This window comes from Gorilla gorilla, chromosome 7 (assembly GCF_029281585.2).
Source record: "Gorilla gorilla gorilla isolate KB3781 chromosome 7, NHGRI_mGorGor1-v2.1_pri, whole genome shotgun sequence".
NCBI lineage: Eukaryota > Metazoa > Chordata > Mammalia > Primates > Hominidae > Gorilla > Gorilla gorilla.
In genome coordinates, this window is record NC_073231.2 from 32,191,104 (window position 1) to 32,212,073 (window position 20,970).

The 20,970-nt window shown below is 52.2% G+C and overlaps 1 protein-coding gene across 1 annotated transcript in view; it reads right to left on the minus strand.

Annotated features, from left to right (window-relative positions):
• The window catches only part of SCARA5 (scavenger receptor class A member 5), a 122,860-nt gene extending 102,783 nt beyond the window's left edge, over positions 1-20,077 (minus strand). The window contains exons 1-2 of the mRNA XM_004046832.5: positions 19,654-20,077; positions 14,934-15,060 (exon numbers count right to left, since the gene is read on the minus strand). Of these exons, the coding sequence (XP_004046880.3) occupies positions 14,934-15,045 (112 nt within the window). The 5' untranslated portion in view covers positions 15,046-15,060; positions 19,654-20,077. The remainder of the gene's footprint in view (positions 1-14,933; positions 15,061-19,653) is intronic.
• Between the last annotated feature and the right edge of the window lie 893 nt (positions 20,078-20,970).

Genomic DNA, 20,970 nt, shown 5'->3' on the forward strand with positions numbered 1-20,970 from the left:
ATAGAGAAGCAAAACCAAATTTTAGATGTTCAAGTTTTAACATGGTTCAGGCCAGGCGGTGGCTCACGACTTAATCCCAGCACTTCAGGAGGCTGAGATGGGAGGATTGCTTGAGCTCAGGAATTTAAAACCAGCCTGGGCAACATAATCTGACCCTATCTCTACAAAAAAATTTTAGTTAGCCAGGGATGGTGGTATGTGCCTGTATCCTAGCTACTAAAGAGACTGAGGCGGGAGGATCACTTGAGCCTAGGAGTTCAAGGCTGTAGTGAGGTGTGTCACCACCGCACTCCAGCCTGAGTGGCAGAGCAAGACCCTGACTCCCAAAAAGAGAAAAAAGTTCTAGAAGGTAGTATGTTAAGAATTAAGTACCACTGAAAGAACCATGTCAGAACCTTGCATGCATCTTTCACACCATCCTCATTATCAACCATTATCTCTTTACCTCTCTGGCGACCCCACTAGTCTCTAAGGTTCTCTGAGGCAAGGTGTGTCTCCCTGTCAGCCAGTGAACAGCAAAGCAAACACATGTGAACAGTTATTTTTGTGGTAAAGACTGTCTATTACATTCGCCGTATGCAAATAATTGACAAACTCTAATTGGCTGGAAAAACACATTTTTAGAGCAAACTTTTGGTCTGAAAAAATAAAAGCTGGGGCCGGGTATAGTGGCTCATGCTTGTAATCACAGCATTTTGGGAGGCCAAGGTGGGCAGATCACTTGAGGTCAGGAGTTCAAGACCAGCCTGGCCAACATGACAAAACCCCATCTCTACTAAAAATACAAAAATTAGCCAGGCTTGGTGGTGCAGGCCTGTAATCCCAGCTACTCAGGAGGCTGAGGCAGGACAACTGCTGGAACCCGGGAGGCGGAGATTGCAGTGAGCCGAGATCGCGCCACTACACTCCAGCCTGGGTGACAGAGTGAGACTCTGTCTCAAATAAATAAATAAATTAATTAATTAAAAGCTGGGCTTTCTTTGCATATCCAGGGCCTCTGCTTGCTTCTTTGGGCCCACGCAGGTAAACTGTAGAAGCTAATCACTGGAACAGAATAGATACTTTACTCCTGGTTGAAAGTCAAAATCACACGTGGAGCTTCTTAGTCATACCAAGGCCTGAGCCTGCCCCTGGATACTCACTCTCTGATTCAGTGGTGAAATCACAGATCCATGGCACGGAGGCCACAGCTCTGCAGCAAAGCATTTGTCATATCAAAAGGGAAGGTGAAGACACATTCTTGGAAAGCAAATGAAAAGTCTTACTATTATTAAGAGCTTGACTTATGGGGTGAAAAAAATTCCTTGATTTCTTTTCAATAGGACACGTCGAAAATGGGGTTGTATCAAAAGATTGTATTATTCCTAGAGGTAAACATTGTGAAGACTTCCTCCGAAAACCAGGAGCAAGAATACCCCAAAGAGTTTTTGCTAAGATACTGTATCCTGGGGGTAGGGAGATGTTTGGCAACGGACATTAAAGAACAGGAAAGTTTATATAAAAACAACACAACCCTGGCACCCTGAGCTGAGGATGAGTAGGGAGAGGGTACTCCAGTGTCAGGCTACATTGTGGAGAGAACCTTGAACCTCTACAGCCCTCTTTCCCTGTATTAAGCAGGCAGCATCTCTCACAGTGCTTCGGGGGAAAAGCATGGGTCTGGGGCTCTGTGGAAGTCAACGCAAAGCCTGCCTCTGTCATGCATTAACTGTGAGACCATGAGCGAGTATTCCAGCAGTGCCCTTCATCAAAATGTCCTTTCCTTGAAAAACTAATATTTCAGTTTCTTAGTCATAATTTTAGAGCATTTTGGAGTTATCCAAATTTATTTCCCCCCTCCCATTTTAAAAGAAACTCACAAATTGGATCTGATAAAAATGAGTGTTTATTTCCAAAGAAACTGGCTCTGAACATAAAAAAAAAAAACAGAAGGCAATGATTCCATTGTTACCTCCTTGAGTTTTAACAGCAACAAACGGCTACTTTCTTCTTGTTGTCTTTGGTCCCACAGCTCATAAACAGCAGGTAGAGATAGCGTTTTATTGCTGGGAGGAACCTCAGAGCTCAGCTCATCCAAGGAGCTTCGTGAAACCCACCCAAGTCTGACTTCACAATGGTTACTCATCACCCACATTGTTCACTGTAACAGGCAGCCACAAATAACCTCTGTCTTTGAAGCTGCCACCACTCTCTGGCTTTCATGGGGATTCTATAGGGGAAGGAAGGAAAGTATGAAGCAGGGGCACTGCCACCGAGAGCCACCCACCTGAGTCCTGCCTGGAGTCACAGCGGACCCAGGGAAACAAGTCTCCCTGGAGCCTGGAAGGGGCCTCAACAACTGTGATGTTGTGAAGTCTATATCATCCTGGTCATCATCCTGAATCCTGGCAAAAAAAAATCTTCTAAAGCTCTTGGGATTTCCAGAGTCATAAGAGTGATTTTTGTGTATTCATGAGATGACTGGATCTGGGGACCCCTAGATCGCCTCAGGATGGAGGCTGGCCACTGGAATGACCAAGGCAGGATTAGAGAGTTGGGACTTTCAGCCTTACCCCCAACCTCCAGGAAAAGAGAGAGGCTGAAGGTTGAGTTGATCATCAATAGCCAGCGATTTAATCAATCATGCCTACATAATGAAGCTTCCATAAAAACTCAAAAGGACTGGGTTTGGAGAGCTGGATGTGCAGAGGTTCCTGGAGGGCAGAACAGCTGGGGAAGGCATGGAAGGTCTGCACCCCTCCTCCCAGACCCACCCTGTGCACCTCTTCCCTTTGTTATTCATCTACACATCCTTTGTAATATCCTTTTCAATAAACCTGTAATTGTGAGTAAAGTGTTTCCCTGAGTTCTAGGAAGCACTCTAGCAAATTAATCAAATTCAGGGTGGGAGTCCTGGGAACCCCGATTTATAGCCAGTCAATCAAAGGAAGTGGGTGCGGGCTGGGAGCAGTCTTGTGGGACTGGGCCCTCAACCTGTGGGATCCAAGGCTACCACCAGGTGCATCGCATCAGGATTGAATTGAACCAGAGGACACCCAGCTGGCATCCGTTAGAGAACCCACTGCAGAATTGGCTGTTGATGGAGAGAAATCCTCATCGATTTTGGTAACCTGAAGTGAAGCATTCTGTGATGAGTGAGTGAATAGAAAAAAACATTTTGGTTTTTTTTCCTCTCTCCAGAACAACCAACTGGGGTAGAGTGAACACCAGTGACCTCTGCCCTGCTGCATCCCAGGCCTGAGTCCTCAGGGCAGACGGCTCAGCGAGGGCACCCGGGGTAGGAGCCTGGTCTTCCACAGGGCCAGATGCACCCAAGCCTTTCACACCCACTTCTAAGTACAGGAGAGCAGGGGAAGGAGAGACAGCCAGGGCTAATTCCATGCAGATTTTACAATGGTCTGGGACAGATTCTCTCAGTACTTTCAGAGATCTCTCCATCTTGTCACTTTCACACAATGTGTGCTATTTTTCCTCCACCCCCATCCATGTCCCAAGTTACTCTGCATAAAAATTATTGAGAACAATCAAGGGTGTGTGTGCTTGTTTTTGGGAAGGGATGCCGGTATGCGTCTTCTTCTGCAGCCGGGGCTGAGGGGTGGAGAGAGGAAGCTGGGGGAGGGGAGGGCAGAGTGGCCAAGGTGAGCTGGTACACCACTGCAGCCATGCGGGAGAGAGCCTGAGAGCCCCCCAGGAAGAACAAGAGGTTCCTGGGGCTGGTGGAAGGTGCCATTATTCACGCTGCAAATGCACAGTACACGGATTAGAAGCTATGCGGCATCAATGCAGTGAGACTCAAGCAGCAGGCTCAGGGTTCTGCCTAATTTCAGGCCAAAAGACCCTCCCCCTACAGAGTGTTCCCAGCTCCTTGTTCAGAAGATTCCCAGTTCCCCTCCTGGCCCTTTGTCAATGACAATAAGTCACTTAAAGATGTCTGCAAGTTGGAAGCCAGGTCTCAGCTAGTTCCATTTTTAAACCACTCCTCTTTCTGCGATGCTAATGCAACCTTCCGCCCACCTCCTGGGTCCACTTTGGTTTGATGAACTGGTTTCTTCTCTGGGCAGAAACAAATGAGTTGAATACACCTGTCTCACTCTCCCAATTCCTACCACCATTCAGTGGGAAGGGTGTCTGGCTTGGGAGACAGAAATGCTGAGAGCCTCCCCTGCCACTTGTAGGGGACTGAGTCATCCGTGTCCCTGAAGCCTCCAGCTCTGCTACCTACGCACGAAAAACACAGCAGGCCATGCCAGAGGAGGGAGCTCAGCAGGTCGGGGCAAAGAGGATGGGGATGAGGCGCCCTAGGACTTTGGGTGCTCCTCGAAAAACTCCTCCCCACAAAACCTCACAGCCTCACCAGCAGTTTCTGCCCTGAGGCCACCCAGCAGGATCGCTTGAGCCCTCAGTCCTGGCTTAGCCAGCCCCCCTGCCTTAGTCCAGGCCGCCACAGCAAAGTACCACAGCCAGGGTGGCTCATAAACACAAATGTACTGCTCACAGTTCTGGAGGCTGGAAGTCCAAGACCAAGGCACCGGCAGATCAGGTGTCTACACAGCCGCCCCACTCCTCACGGTATACTCCCATGGCAGCAAGAGAGTGAGGGAGCCGCTGGGGTCCCTTTTATAAGGGCACTTATCCCACCCACGTGGGCTCCACCCCCATGACCTAATCGCCTCCCAGAGGCCCCACCTCCTAATCCCATCGCTTTGGGCATTAGGATTTCAACATAGGAATTTGGAGGGGACACAAACATTCAGTCCATTGCACCCACAGAAAACCCAGGACCCCCAAGGCCCCCCCATCACCCACTGTTAATCCCAAACAGCTGTGTTTATCCTCCTTTCATGCCATCTCCCTCCCTGACTCCTGAAACCTTCCTGCATCGGCCACCGGACTCCCAGCGGATCAGCCGTGAAACCTCTCATTCCCTCAGCCTCTGCTGTAGGCGTTTCTTCTACTTTCTTGTTCTAAATGAGACCTGCTTCCTGCCTGCCTAACCTTTCCCATGAGGACTTTTCTTTTCCCATTCTCCTCATACACCCGTCATATGCCAGGGCGGTAGATGTTTCTCTTTGATTCCTTCTAGAACTTTCCCTCTCCTTCCTCCCTAAAAACCCCCAGCACTTGTGTTCACTGTCATAAGACTTGACACTGCACCTCCCGGTTAAGAGCCACCTGCTCCTCCCCTCCCGGGATCCCTATCACTGCCCTGGCTCTCCTGATCCCCAGGTATCACTCCTTCTGGCCTCCTTACCTAATTTCAGCCTCCCTGGCCTGGGCCATTCGCTTCGAGCACAGGAAACATGGCTGGCCCAAGCAGGGATGGGCTCCGACTGTGAAAAACGCACTGGATTTTGAAGACTCAGCATGAGAGAAAAATACATAAATACCTCAACAAACTTTGTAGCAATTACATGTCAAAATGATAATATATTGGATATACTGGATTCACTAAAGTGCACTAGTGTATTTCAGTTAGTTTCTTGTGTCTTTTGGTTTTTTTTTTTTTTTTTTTGAGACGGAGTCTTGCTCTGTCTCCCAGACTGGAGTGCAGTGGCGCGATCTTGGCTCACTGCAACCTCTGCCTCCCAGGTTCAAGCAATGATCCTGCCTCAGCCTCCTGAGTAGCTGGGATTACAGGTGCCCACCACCACACCCGGCTAATTTTTTTTTTTTTTTTTTTTTTTTTTTAGGAGAGAAAAGGTTTCACCATGTTGGCCAGGTTGGTTTCGAACTCCTGACCTCAGGTAATCTGTCCACCTTGGCCTCCCAAAATGCTGGGATTACAGGTGTGAGCCACCACACCTGGCCAGATTCTTGTGTCTTTTCACCTTTTAAGGTGGCTGCTAAGAACTTTAAAATTGCATGTGTGGCTCACCTTTCATTTCTAGTGGATTCTGCTGCTCTAGGAAGGCTTTTCACCAATCACTGAAATCTAAATCCCATGTTCAAGTGTCCCACTTTATAAGTGCCATGGCTCATCTTATTTATTTATTTATTTATTTATTTTGAGACAGGCTCTCACTCTGTCGCCCAGGCTGAAGTGCAGTGGTGTGATCACAGCTCACTGAAGCCTTGACCGCCTGGTCAAGAGATTCTCTGGCCTCAGCCTCCCGAGTAGCTAGGGCCACAGGCGTGCACCACCACATCTGGCTAATTTTTAAAATTTTTTGTAGGTTGGAGGTCTCTCTGTGTTGCTCAGGCTGGTCTTGAACTCCTGGCCTCAAGCAATCCTCCCATCTCGGCCTCTCAAAGCACTGGGATTACAGACTTGAGCCACGGTGCCCGCCCTCATCTTCTTAGTGCAGTCCCTCAGGTCTCTGACTCTGGGGTGCCCCAGCCTCCCACAGACCATGCATCCCACTGCCTTTCCACCCTCTCACACCCTCCTATCCTTGCTGGCTGTCTTATCCTACTCCACTCCAGGATCCACGTTATCAGGTAACACACTCCCACTCCTCACTCTTGTCTTGCTTCCTCACACTTGCACAGGGAAACTCTAACCCTGGTCAGGTCTAATTCCACCCACACAGTCGAGCACAGGTGGAAAAAGAAAACCACGCCCCTATGCCAATGGGGCTGATTTAAACTCAGAGCCTAAAGACCCAGGGGCACTGGCTATCCCTGGGCTCCCACCTTTCCCTCATCCCATCGTCTCTCTCTGCCTCTCCCAGATGTGACTTCCCACTCGCTCCTCTTCTTCACTCTAGGTTTCCTATTTGACAGAAAAAACAGAAGCACTGCTCAGAGCCCCGTGGGCAGGCCCAGGAGCAGAAGCAGACACACTGAAGGGACGCAAGGGTACTCACCCTAGGACCTCACATTTTTGGGGTGTGCTCTATGTATCCATTTGGAAGGACTCAATGTGGAATAACTCACGTAACCCTTTCAAAAGCGTATGAGCCAGGCGCTACGGGTTTCCCATTTCTTAGAGGAGGGGAAGATGAGGATAAGAGCTTGTTCAAGTTTTCCCAGCCAGCACTCAGCAGAGATGGGGTCTGAGCCCAGCCTGTTCAACTGCAGAGCCTGCCTGCCTTTTTTTTTTTTTGAGATGGAGTTGTACTCCGTTGCCCAGGCTGGAGTGCAGTGGCGTGATCTTGGCTCACTGCAACCTCTGCCTCCCGGGTTCAAGCAATTCTCCTGCCTCAGTCTCCCAAGTAGCTGGGATTACAGGCGCACACCGCCACACCACGCCTGGCTAATTTTTTTTGTATTTTAGTAGAGACGGGGTTCCACCATGTTGCCCAGGCTGGTCTCGAACTCCTGAGTTCAGGCAATCCACCCGCCTCGGCCTCCCAAAGTGCCAGAATTACAGGTGTGAGTCACCATGCCTGGCCCCAGAACCTGTCTTTTTAAGCACCACACAAAGCCATCCCCACAACAGAGAAGGTGAGACTTCAGCACTTTAGACTCAGGTGTCAGAGCCGAGTGAGGCTGTGTGCGGGTCTGCACCAATGACGTGCCCACACCCTGAATTTCCGGCCCACTGAGTCACATTTAGGTAACCTTGCACTTGAGCCAGCCTTGTGCTGGTCTGCAGTGGGAGGGAGGAGAGAGGGGAGGACAGACCAGCTAGAGCGATGGTAAATTGCAGAAGTCATGGAGCCCTGTTTCACACCTCTTTGTGCCCCTTGCTGCACACAGCACCTGCTGGATCCCTGAATATATTTTGCTGGAAGATGAAGATGAAGAAATGAATGAATGACCAAGCAAGGAAGCAGAGGCCAGGAGCTATGACAGCAAGGTCTGTGGTGAGGAGAACTGGGGGATGCCATAAGGAATAACTGCCCTAGCCACTCATCACCCCCTGTACTCCAGGGATTACCAGAAGCCCACCTGCCCACCCAGGGCTCTGTCCTCACTGCAGGCCTCCTTCAAGCCCATCCACTCCAGACTGTACCAGGCTAGTGGGACATGCCAGTGGCATCCCCCTCAGACCCTCCTCACTGCCCCCATCCCTAGAGTAATGCCACGCAGGAGATGGCATGGCCTAGGGCTGGGGCTTTGGCTGAAGACAGAGAGGGGATGCTCCAGGCCATGCCCATCTGCATGGGAAGGAGCCCCCGGTGCCTCTGTACCCCCTCCCTCCTCTTCCCAACGCCTCCTGGAAACAGCAGCCTCTACCCTGAGACAAGGAAACACATCCCTTGGCTCTTCTGGTAGCAAACTTCAGGGGGCCCCTGGGAGCAAAGTGCCTCCAATCAGGATGACGAAGGGACAGACACACATACGCCATAGAACCAGGAGCCCTCAGGGCCCAGTATTTCTAATATTCGAGAAACAGGACTAAAGGAACTTGCTCAATTTCCTGGAGTATCTAGGCCTCCTGAGAATCCCACTAGTAACCAGAATGTTGCTTTCTTCAGCAGAAGGCCAGGATGAGCCCGAAAACACTCTCCAGGCCAGGGTCCCTGAGAAGGGGCATAGGTGTTTCCTGGGAGGCCCTGGGTGGCAGCAGCTCCTTCCACCTCCTCATCTCTCCCTCTCCTTCTTCCCCACCTCTGCAAGCTTTGCAGGGGACTCCCAAAGACCAGGGAGGGAAATAAGTGTGGATCGAGGGGCTACTGTGTGCAAGGCGCTTTACCCGGGTTATATCATGTAATCCTCCCACAATGCCTGTGGGGTTAGTAACATTATTCTCACTTTGCAGACAAGGACACTCAAGATTAGCGGGTCAGGGCCCTGGCAGAAACAGAAGGCTCCCTCAGATTAGGACACATCACAGGGTTTCATAAAAGGAATGTCTCAAAGGTGTGGCCAGGGTGTGACACCCACAAGGACAGAGCAGCATTTGCGGGCTGTAACCACCCTTGGGCCCAAAGGGTCAGGGATGGGAGCAGTTGCCAGAACCTGGAAGGGGAAAAGCCCAGGTGGACAGGGCAGCTTTCAAGGAGCTGTGGTCTTTGGTGGAGGGACAGGAGCAGCCCTGGGTGACTCCACAGGGCAGAAGCCGGAGGAGTAAGTGCTCCAGCTTCCCTGTCTCCCCTCACCCACTTCCTGCCGGGGCTCCCCAGTGAGTTAGAGTAAAGAACAGTGTACGGCACGTGGGGATGGCGGGACAAACAGAACCCCCTGCACTGGGTCTGAGTTCACGCATGCAAGGACAACGCAACTCGTGTGTGCACTATGGTTTCACATCCAGCCCTGACACACTGCAACACGTGTCACCAAGCCACTCCCATCTTATAGAGGGACAGCCCATTGGGCAAGAAAGACCTGGAGCACGCCTGGCCACTGGCTCCCCCAGGGACCACAGACCTGTCTAACAGAGCCATGCTCTCTGCTCGGCATGGGCTGTAGCTCTGAACTGGGTTAATAGTCCCCTCTCCTGCACCAGAGCCTGATGCGGCAACCTGTAAAGGGCGGTGACTCTTCCAGAGGCCCCAGCCAGCCCCTCCCAGGAAATCCATTCCCATCTTTGGGCAGCAGCCCAGCAGCCCTCAGCTGCGCCAAGGGAACCGGGGAGATCTGACGGATAAGAAGGTAGATGAGGAGGATAATTTCATTTTATGGGGAAGGAACACAGGAATGGGGAGGCCGGGCCTGGAGGCAGCGAGCAGCCCGGCTGCAGGCGTCGGCAGCCGCCAGGAGCATGTGTAACTCATTACCCCCAGGTCCCATTTGCGGCCATGGATGACGCCACAAGTGGAGGGGGCTGGGGCCGTGGGGGCGAATGGGACTGCAGTATTTTTCTGACACTAACACCTCTCTCTGGCCCTCGGAAAGTGCTGTGGAGGAACCAGGCCCAGCCAGTCCCCACCCACTCCCAGATCGGCCTCCTCCTCCACCTCCTGGCGCCAGACTGGAGAGGCCCCGGCTGCATATCGGGGAAACCAAGGCGGGAGAAAGGAAGGCGGGGGGGGGGGGGGGGGAGGAGGGAGGCCAGATCACCGGTGCCTGAGGTTCTGTTCAGAGGGTGGTGTGAGTGAGCACCCGTCAGAGGCCCCCAGAGGCAGCTTGGCTCAGGAACCTTCCAGGTCCTATTTGGGCTTCGCCCTTCCAAGCAGTTCCAGCCCCACAGGAGGATGCTCGGCTATTGCCCAGGATCCACGAGGTGAGGAGGATGGGGCCTTCCATCAACAGTGGGCCCCGAGGAGGACAGCAATGGCCAAGACGCAAGGGAGGAGGCAGATTCCAGAGGTGGCCCCGCCCAGGCATGCAGAGAAGGGAGGCCCTAAAGGCATCAGAGAGCAAGGGGTACCTGCGGGGCCTTGAAGGATGCAGGGACAGGACGAGCTGGAGGAGCTGGGCAAGGTGGCTGCTCAGGGAGGGGACAGAGAACCAAGGCACCCAACAGTCCCTCCTCTTCCCATCTCACCTGGCAAGTGAAGAAAGGGAAGGGATAAAGGCAGGGAGGGTGAAGAGAAATGAGGGGTTAGAAGGAAAGAGAAAAAAACAGCAGGTCCTGTGCAGAAGTGGAACGGTGCCTGCAGGAGCTGCTCTGCTAGGGGAGGGTCCCTTCCTCTGTGCTGAGGAAGCTCCCTGGGCATCGAGCCCCCGCTCAGCCCATACCCCGAGGGTGTCCCCTCACCTCCTCTCTTGCTTTTCCTGCTCTCACCTCTGGTGGTGGCTGCAGGGAGCTCCTTTCATCTCTGGACTGACCACCTGCCCAAGCCCATAAAAGAGGGACTCCTCAGCACTTCTGCCTGCAGGAAGTGCTACCTTGTCCAACGGGTGAGCTGTCTGTAACCTGGCATTTCTTGTCCCTGTTTCTCAGGTGGATGGGCAGGAGGGCGTGTGTGGGTGAACCAGATGAAGGCTGGTGCCTGGACAGGGGCACTCTCGCTTGCTGGCTGGGCGAGTGTCTGTTGGAGGTGCCAGCAGCCACGTCGTGAACAGAGCTTTTCCAGGCTTAAGGCAGATTCTGCACTTGGATTCCCACATGCCTCTTTGTCTATTTCCCAATTGGTTCCAAATCCAGAGGTGAGGGGAGTCACTCCTTGGCACCATCAGTCCAACTCCGTGAAATCCCCATCCTGGAAAGGAGCCTGCATCTCAGGTAAGGAGACTCAGAGTCCGATTCCAGCTCTACCACTGATGACTTGAGTGGACTTACCACATCATTTACCAACAATCACAAAGACTTCTGGGACACCTGCCACCTACAAGGTCCCGAAAGAATTCCAAGAGGAGCAAAACACAGTCCTGACCTCTCCGGTCTCAGTGAAGATGAGACCTGCACTCCGCAGCACATGGGCCATGAGAGTGGGGCAGCTCATCACACCCAGCAGGAACACTGGGGAGCCTGCCGGGGACCGGACCCGGGACTCAGCAGGTCCCACCACCAGGGAAGGCTGCATCTTACCTTCATGTCAGGGCTGTGCTTTTGGGACTTTGCCTCCCCTGATCCCACTATCCCCATGGCCAGCCTCCAACAAGAAGTGCCATCTCTCCTCCCCTCTTCCCACCTCTCACCCTCCATTGAAGGAGGAAGACCTGTAAGGGACTTGCAGCTTGTCCTGGACCTCACACTTCACCATCTTCATTTACTAAATAAAGGCTCAAGGGCGGCTCTGACCGGATTCGGGGTGCTGGCTCTCCCTTCCTTTCCCATCTCTTCCCACCTTCCCCCTCCTCCCTCCCTGCCTGGCCCCACCCTTTCCTCTTCCTCTCCCATTTCACTCCGCAGAGATAAGGATCAAAGATGCAGCAAAACCCTTCTAAAGGGTTTCTAAAACAGATCAAATCTGGCTTGAATTTCCCCAAGTCAAGCTCATCATTTTCCTCTCTGAAATGAAAGGAAAAGGGGAAAAAATCAAATTGGAAGCCCACAAGCTTTGAAGTCACTGGCTTCATCTCAACACTCTACTCTGCCTGGGTTCCCCATATTCCAGCCCCCAACCTGGCAGCCAGGAATGAAGATGGACCCAGAGAATTCGGCAATCAGGTGTAGACGGTGAATGCTTTGCCACATTTAGACTTCAAGGACCCCTCTGTTTATCCATCCATTCATTCATTCATCTATTTATTTATTCATTCATCTATCCATTCATTCATCCATCCATCCATTCATTCATCCATCCATCCATTCATTCACCCATCCATTCATTCATCCATCCATTCATCCATCCATCCATGCATCCATCCATCCATCCATCCATCCAGCTATCCATCTATCCATTCATTATTCATCCATTTATTCATTCATTCATATATCCATTCATTCATTCATTCATCCATCCATTCATTCATCCATCCATTCACCCATTCATCCATCCATTCATCCATCCTTTCATCTATCCATCTATTCATCCATCCAGCTATCCATCCAGCTATCCATCCATCCATCCATCCATCCATTCATTCATTTACTCATTCATCCATCCATCCATTCATTCATCCATTCACCCATCCATCCATCCATTCATTCATCCATCTATCCATTCATTCATCCATCCATCTATTCCCTTCATTCATCCATCCACCCATTCATCCATTCATTCAAAAAATGCCTAGTGAGCACTTACTGTATGCTGGGCTCAGCAGACATCAATAAGCAAAACAGAGATGCCTGTTGTGGTCCAGCCTATATTCTTGCCTTGGGGAATGGATAATAAATGATACATGTAAATAAGGAGACTACAGTGTCATGAGGAAGTCAGACCACGGAAGAAAGGAAAAAAGAGTCAGGGAAAGGGGGACGGAAACTCAGGCCTCGCAGAAGGTGGGAGCTGAGCTAAGTCCTGGGTGAGGTGAGAGCATGGACCAAGTGGGAGGGGGCAGTAATGCACGCTGGGGGATGCCAGGGGAGCACCCTTCTAAGGGCAAAAGCCCCAGGTGAGCAAGTCAGAGATTCCCTGCCAAGGTTGGGGCAGCACAGAGGGGAGAGGCACAGGACCTCTTGGGCACATTGTCAGCACCCGAGTTTTCACTCCTGCTGAAGTGGGAGCCACAGCCATGCTTTGCCCAGCATAGTATCATATTCTAACTTGGGGTTGCAAAGGGCCACACTCCTAATTCAATGGCCAGGTCCAATTTTACATACAGAATTCTAGAACCAGATAGGACCTCAGAGAGACCCCCCTGCATCCCCATTTGGCAGATGAGTACACTGAGGCCCACAGAGGGTCACATGCCCAGGAGGCACGAGTCAGCCTGAGATGAGTACACTGAGGCCCACAGAGGCCCAGGAGGTGCGAATCAGCCTGGACTCCACACCTCTCAACCTCTGCTGTCTGCCCTGCACCTGGGCCCTAGCATCAGGGAACCCTGGGACAGGACATGGCTAGCATGGCTCCCAAAGTGCCCTCTGACAGAGCTCCCCACAGAGGAGGGGCCCAGAAGGCGCAGTGGCTAGGGTTGCCGTTAATTTCCAGTCGTTCTGGTCCAAATGAGCTTTTTAAAAAAACAGTCTGGGGTTCAGAAAAAGGGAGAGTAAGATGAGGTACTAGGAAGAGGGTATGGTGGCCCCAGGGACATCTGACCCCTCCCACCCCTGAGGCCCCCCAGGCTGGCCCTGATAGTCCTCTCCAATCACCCCACTGTGCTGTACCTAGTCTTTCTTGCCAAACCAAGCCCCTTTGCTGATGTGCCAGTGGATATGGACGCCACCTTCCCCTTTGCGGATGGACTGATGGGAGCTCTGCATGGGACCAGAAACCCAGGCCTTCTCCTCCGCCTGACTGGTGTGAGCCTTACAGAAACCTGACCCAGCTTGGTGTCACACAAATAGGAATGCCTTTCCTACCTCTTCTCTTAGACAATCTCATTCAGTCTTCCAGCCCTTTTCCAGAAAGCCCTCTGCTCGCCTGACTTTATTATTCACACACATTTTGGCCTACTGTATATTATATGCAGTTGTTCCCATGCCAGCCTCTTCTACTGGGATCATAAGCCCTTTGAGGACAGAGACTTTTTTAATTTGTCTTTGGAGAATCCCTGGCTGCTCATCCTGGCCTGACACGTCGTGGATCCTCAAAATATGTTTGTCGATTGGAATCCAGAGGAAGAGCCACCATGGTGGACAATCCTAGGGTTGGGTGAGCAGGTTCATTGGTCAGAAGCCCAAATCTCCTTGTGTCCTCTGCCTGCGGAGACTCTCCCCACTCCCTGCCTCTCTAAGCCACCACGGTTCTTTCCCCACACTCAGCGCCTGGTGGGAGGAATGCAGGGTCGGAGGAAGAGAAGAGTGGAGTCATTGCTCTTGAGTAATTTCAAGAGGCAGTTGGCAGAGTGGAGCAAAACAAGAGAGGAAAAGGCCTGTCTCTCCTTGGCCGGAAGTCTTTGCAAGGCTCTTCAGTAAGCTTCATTCTATTTCTCTTTGACGTGGGGGCCATGCTCTCCTCTCTGACATGTGCTGCATGCAGCAAGAATTTATCAGTCATCTACTGGGTGCACAGGAGCCAAGCTGGTGGAAAAGCGCTCTGGGCTCCTCCAAAGGAAGCTGCATCACTTGGACCTCCAGGGTTTTAGCAAATAAGCAGCCCCTGAAATGCAAGGCCTTCTGGGTCACTGGCCTGGGAACCCCTTTCTGTGGCAAGACCAGGGCCTTGCACCCAGGGGCAGGATGAGCACCTTGGAGAGCTCTTTGCCCCTCATGAGTGCTTCAGGAAGTGGGTGGGAGGCCCCTCTCCTCACCTGAGAGGGTCTGCACTGACTGGCTCAGAGGCCCTTGCCTGACCCCAGTCTCACTCTCTCAGGAGCAGAAGCATGGCCCTCGGAGTCAGGAGGCTCCGTGCTGGACCACCATAAGACTGATGGACTGTGAAATGTGTCCATCTGTAAAATGAGTACTCATCTTGCTGACAGGTTTGTTGAAGTGAATGAATGAGAAAACCCATGGAGAAGACCTTTTAAAGCATAAAGTTCAATATATGCACTATTACATGAGGAGGTCACAAGCACTTAAAGGCAATGCCAAGGTTGGGTGGGGGTAGGGCTCCTTCCCCACCCCCAGGCCAGATCTTGTGCCCCAAGTCTGAGCCAACTGCACTCACCATCCTCACACAGGTTCAGCTTGGACAGGCTCCTGCCATCAAAGGAATCCTCACAGATGGAGCTGGTATCACAGTCGCTGACGGTGTGTAGGTACATAGCTTTGTTCTCCATCACGCCCTGCAACAGCTGCAGAGAAGGCAAGAGGGGAGGAGAGGGAGGACGAAGGCCGGGAGAGAGATAGAGAATCAACTGTAGGTGGAAACAGAAGAAAATGGATAGAGCAAGGTGCCCACCCCTGACCCTGAGCCTGAACACCGGGACCCTCTGCTCATCACCAGGACCCAGGTGCCATCCTCCAGGTCCTTGGGGCCATGATGCCCCCACCCCCAGCTTCCTCAGGGCTTCAGAAGACCAAGGCCCTTGGGCCTTTCTGATGGTGGGATGTGTCCATTCCTTTCAACAACTCTCAGTGGGGCTGGAATCCTGAGCTGGGGCCACTTGGGTTACACTGGGTGGGGCCAGGAGGAGGGAACCCTGCTGACTCAAAAGGTAACCTGGGAGCAGGCTCTGAGCCCTCAGAAGCCCGGGGCATGCCAGAGAGCCTTGAGCTTCTGTTGGGTGTTGGAAATGAAGGAAGGAAACTAGACACGAAGGGGCATTCAGAGGGGGTACAGAGACCACTTGCAAACAAAGCTGAGCAGCTTCCAAATCAAACGGGGCTGGCATGTTGGGAGGAGCTTGGCTCAGTAGGACCACAGCAGGGATTCATCTACTGTGGTGGGGCCCAAGGAGCAGGGAGCCTCTGAAAGGACACCCAGGCACTAAGCATCTGGACAGCTTTAGGCCAGGGGAGGGCTTCTGTCTGCATGGCCCCCAGAGGCTGACTCACTGGGTCTCTGGGTCTACGCCATGATGGTCCAGGAGCATACACATTGACTTAGGAGAATCCTATGCTCTTTGAAAGGAAACAGCCTGTTGACGCAACGATGTGTACAACACGATCCCATTTTGTAAGAGATGCACGCGTAAGGTGCGTGTGGATGTAAGATGCTATGATGGCTCCAGGTGAGAAATGTATTACAGGACTCTGGCTGGAAGGGATTGTGGGGATTTAATATTCCTTTTTGCTTTCAGATTTTCTGGGTTTTCTGTGATGCATTTACATTCCTTATGTAATGAGAAGAATCTGTTTTTTAAGCCAAATTACAAAGTATATACATCAATTACTTGATATTGTTTTTGTCACATAAATGCTCAGTGACTTTACAAATTATTCTCTACTTTCATCAAGGTTCCAGCCATGAGTTTATCTTGACCTTTGCTTCTGATTCTCTTTAACTATCTGGACATTTAACCAAAGAACAGCTTTTTTTTGTTTGTTTAAATAATAAATCCTTTAGAAGATAAAAGCCCCATGAGGATGGGTGCCAGGCCCAGTATGGAGCAAACTCAACCCTTCGACCCAGAGGAGGCTGGGAGGAGAGGATGCAGGGCTGGCAGGTGGCAGTGGGGGGACAATGCCTGTTGATTGAGAGATCAGTCAATCAGTTTCTCTTCAGAGGGAGGGTGGGCAAGGAGGCGTGGCAACTTTCATAAATAGACATAATCAGGGAAGGAGGCTGGCGGGGTTGCTCTGCAGCAGAGCAAAACATGAATTCCGTATTTTCTTTATTCTTTTTTTTCTGTTTCTTTTTTTTTTCTTTTCTTTTCTTTTTTTTTTTTTTTTGAGACAGGGTCTCACTCTGTTGCCCAGGCTGGATGGCAGTGGTGCAGTCTTGGCTCACTGCAACCTCCACCTCCCGGGCTCAAGTGATCCTCCCAACTCAGCCTCCTGAGTAGCTGGGATTACAGGCACAAGCCACCACGTCCAGCTAATTTTTTGCAAAGATGGGGTTTCACCATGTTGGCCAGGCTGGTCTGGAACTCCTGGAGTCAAGCGCTCCACTGGCCTCAGCCTCCCAAAGTGCTGAGATTACAGGTGTGAGCCACTGCACCCAGCTGAACCCCCTATTTTCATGACCTGAGCTTGGGCTCCACAGACCTCTGACATTTGGGCTGAGAAGAGACCAGAACTGACCAGTCACTGTATACATGTCCTTCTAATGACCCAGGAGGGCTGGACGCCTCTGCTGTTAGCCCTTCTGTACATCCCCCATAAAAGGCACACACAGGCATGTGCACACGCACAGCCTTGGGGCTCCCAGTATCTGTGGGCCTCTCCTCCAGCCTATGGGAGGGATGGAACGGGGTGGTCTTCGGCTCTGCCAGGATCTCTCCTCCCTGCCCCAGACACCACCCACTCTGGCTTCCCTGTGCTGCAGTGGTGTCCAGTTCACTGGGCTCCCAATTCCGGCCCTCCACCCAATGCCTCCACCCAGGCAGGGCCTCTAGGTGGGGCCCCGGGCAGCTCCAGCACTGCTAAGCTGCAAGGGACCCTCCCTCATTTCACGAGCACTGTGTGCGGCACCCCTCCCTCTGGCTTCACTCCTTGCGGGGCTGTGAAGCAGGAGGCCAATGTCTCTTTTGCCTGCAATAACCCTCCCTCTGCCAAAGGCAATAGCCTCTGCTTCCCAGAGGCCACACAGAGCCAGACAAGGCGCTGCCCCTGGGGAGTGGAGGTGTGAGGCCCCACTGCCATTTCCACCTTCCTCCTCTTCTGGTCAGCTCCTGGGATGGGGCTGGAAGGCGCGGCTTGTTAGCCAGAATGTGTGTGAAGGGCAGCTGTCTCCTTCCTCCTCCCCACCCCTCAGCTGGTCCAGAAGGAGCCCAGGGGATCTGCTGGGGAGAGGGACTGGGGCCGAGCGGGGCCAGATGTGAGTGCACAGGGCTTGGAAAAGCTCAGACAACTCTACTCATGTTTGTTACTTGGAAATGAAACCTACGCATGTTCTGTCTGCCCAAGGTTTCTTGGGGGCTGTTTTTCTTTCTTGGGGGAGGAAGCAGGCATTGGGACCCTCAGATCATGGATCTTACTGTCTTTGGACCAAGTCTGTGCTCTAGAAGATGAAACTGATGGCAAGTGCTCCTCCCAGGAGCACTGTGATTGCGGTAGGCTGATGGCATTTGCATTCCGTCCCTCCCATTTTAAACATAAGCCATCCCAGACCAAAGAGGCAAAGGAAGGAATGGATATCAGAGCGGGAAGAGGCCCCGGGCACAGTTTTCCTACACAGGGCACTGGCTCAGCTGCAGGGTTGCTTTGTTTGGGAATTGCAAGTCAGCCCCTTTGGTGACCACTTTCTGGGCCCCAGATCAGGCAGAGAAGAGAATCCCAGCTCAGACTGCCAGCCAGTGTACTCCAGCAGGTGGGGATCCTGGGACTGAGGCAGGGCTCTGAGAGCTTGAAGAACATGGGCGAGATGTGGAAGCCACAGTGACCTGTGGATGAAGCCCAAGGAGACTGGACCTCAACTTGCAACTCAAAGAGGGAGGTCTTGCTCTAACAGGGAGGTGTCACCCTCTCCACTAACCTCTTGGCAATCATGATTTACTTCCAGACAATTTCACCCAAGGCACTTAGAAGGGCAGGTTCAGAGCCAGGGATCTGCTTCTAGATTCTGCATTTTAGAGCTGGAAAAGCCCTCAGCCATCTGTGCCCTGCAGCCCTGTGCCCTGGGGCCATCTGCGCCCTGCAGGCCTGGCTCTCTGCAGGAATGCAGGGAACACAGAAGCCAAGGGCTCCCATCCTAGCTCCTCTGCGTATTGGTTTCTTGGGGGAACTTGGCTCAATTACCTGACCTCATTCAGCCTCAGGTACATCACCTCTAAGATGGGAAGGTGGGTAGCTGCTGGTCACCCAGCATCACTGTGAGCCTCCCGTGAGATAATGCATGTGGCATGACTTTATGAACAAGGTCACTCAGGGGAGCTGGTGGCAGTCTGATGAGAAAAAGCATCCCCAAGCATCTTCTGACTCTGCCTGGCAGCCAGGTAAGGGGGTGTCCAGGTTCCCAAGGCCTCCCTCCTACCTAGCCAGTCTCAGAAACAAAGCTGTTTGAAGTTCCCTTTGCAAAAGGCAATCGCGAATGCACTCTAGGGCTGATATCAGGACCCTGGCTCTTCAATCCTTCTCTGGAGATCAGAAGGACTCCGTTAATCCCTCCTCTGAGTGGGTAGCACGAGCCTCATTTGCTGCTACCAAGTCAGTTTCTCTGGGTACCAGCATCTAACTCTGCAGGGTTTATGGCTTTTCTTTGGATTACCTCACTTTAAACTCATCAAAACCAAGGAAAAAAATCACATGAGTGTGGCCCTTCTCCAAAGAGAGAATCGCTAAGGAGGTTTTAAATGTTTTCCTCCTCTAACTGTACTTAGTTAAGCTAAATCATAACCCAAAGCTGGACAGAGACAGATATTTTAGAAATAACCTCTCCCCACATATATCCCACCACTGGCACATGCACACACACACATGCACACACACACATGCACACACACGAAGCCATGGAGAGGAACTGTCACCTGAGCCATCTGCACCCTGAGTAGGCTCTTGGGCTGTGACATGAGTCAGGTGGAGTAGCCACCAAGGCAATAGCTTCCCTCTGGCACCCCAAATGCAGGCTCACGTTCTCTGCAGCCCAGGCAGTTGGATGAGGGCCTGGCAGATGTCTGCGGGCCCAGCTAGTGGGGACCTTCCCACCTGGAGAAGGCACCTCCAGGCTCTAGGTCTGAAGTTTCCCAAACTCTGTACTCCTCTCCATCCAGTTCATTCCAGTCTCCTCCAGCTGTCTTTGAGACAGCATGCCCAGGAGATAGGACAAAATTAGTACCAAGACTCACCTGAGTGCCCCTGGCTGAGGCTGTAGAGCCTTGTCCCCTCAGATCCCAGCATTTGCCATGGTGGCCAGAGAGCTGGCTGCCACCACGTTGAGACCCAGGCCGCCCCTCGGACCGCGTCCCCACAGCCAGCCAAATCCAGATGGAGTCATAGAAAGAGGCTGCAGGGGCACCCAGGGACGAGTCTCAGAGCAGGACCACAGGGGCCACTTCTGCAGGAGGACCAGGTCAAGATGCAACCTGTGGCAGAGTGGGGGTCTGGGCCTGGGGGACCCAGAATGGGGGGTGTGCGCCTGGGACTCCCTGTCCTTGGTGCCTGGTCCTGGGTAGCGATCAGGAGATGTTCTGAGGAGGCACCGGCAGCTCCTCTAGGTACTGCCTGAGATGCGAACTGCAGCTGCTCTCGCCGCCAGTCTGTATAAAATAAAGTTCTTGGAGCAGTTGCGGAGGCTTCTGCAGTGGGGTCTGGAATACGGCCCCCCTCCTGCGGCCAATCGTGGCATTACAGCCCCATGTGGGAACGCCCCCTGGGCCCAGAGCAGCGCGGTCGGCCTTGGCCTTGGGACTCCACCACCCCGGTCTAAAGGTCCTGCTCAAAATACTTTTTGGAAGACTTCTGGGGGAGTGGCAGCTAGACCTGGCTTATGAGCCACGCAAGAAAACCAGTCTTGTAAATTTATTTATAGCACAGAATTGGCATGGCTCAATTCATTCACCAAACTTGGCGCAGAGTTACTTCATGTATTTTCCTGGAGTCACATTCATCCTCAGTGGACACGGATTGGCCACACTGGGGGTAGTCAGGAAAATGCCCCAGGGGGTTCCACGGAACTCAGCAGCAGAATCAGCGTTTCTGGCTCATTAACGCTGCACAGGGGCTGGGGCGTGCAGGATGAAGACTAGCTGGCTGTCCATAGCAATTCAGTATGGGAGGGGGACCCAGGCACGAATAACCCTAAACCTGAGCATGATTGCTTACGTTTGAAAAAGGACATCTAGGCCGGGTGCAGTGACTCACACCTGTGGTCCCAGCACTTTGGGAGGCTGAGGTGGGAGGATTGCTTGAGCCCACCCACAAGTTCAAGACTAGCCTGGGCAACATAGTGAGACCCCATCTCTAAAAAAAAAAAAAATCTTTTTAAAGGCGATCTAACCATATGTGAAGGGAGCTGCTAAATTCAGATTGAGGTGGTAGTATCAGGGGCATCAGAGAAATCACCATAATTGTCCAAGCCAGGGTGGCAGAGTTACGCTATGCAGATGGCTTCCAGAAGACAGCACCCAGAGGTAACATTCATGAATGCATTCCTGTTTGTTGGT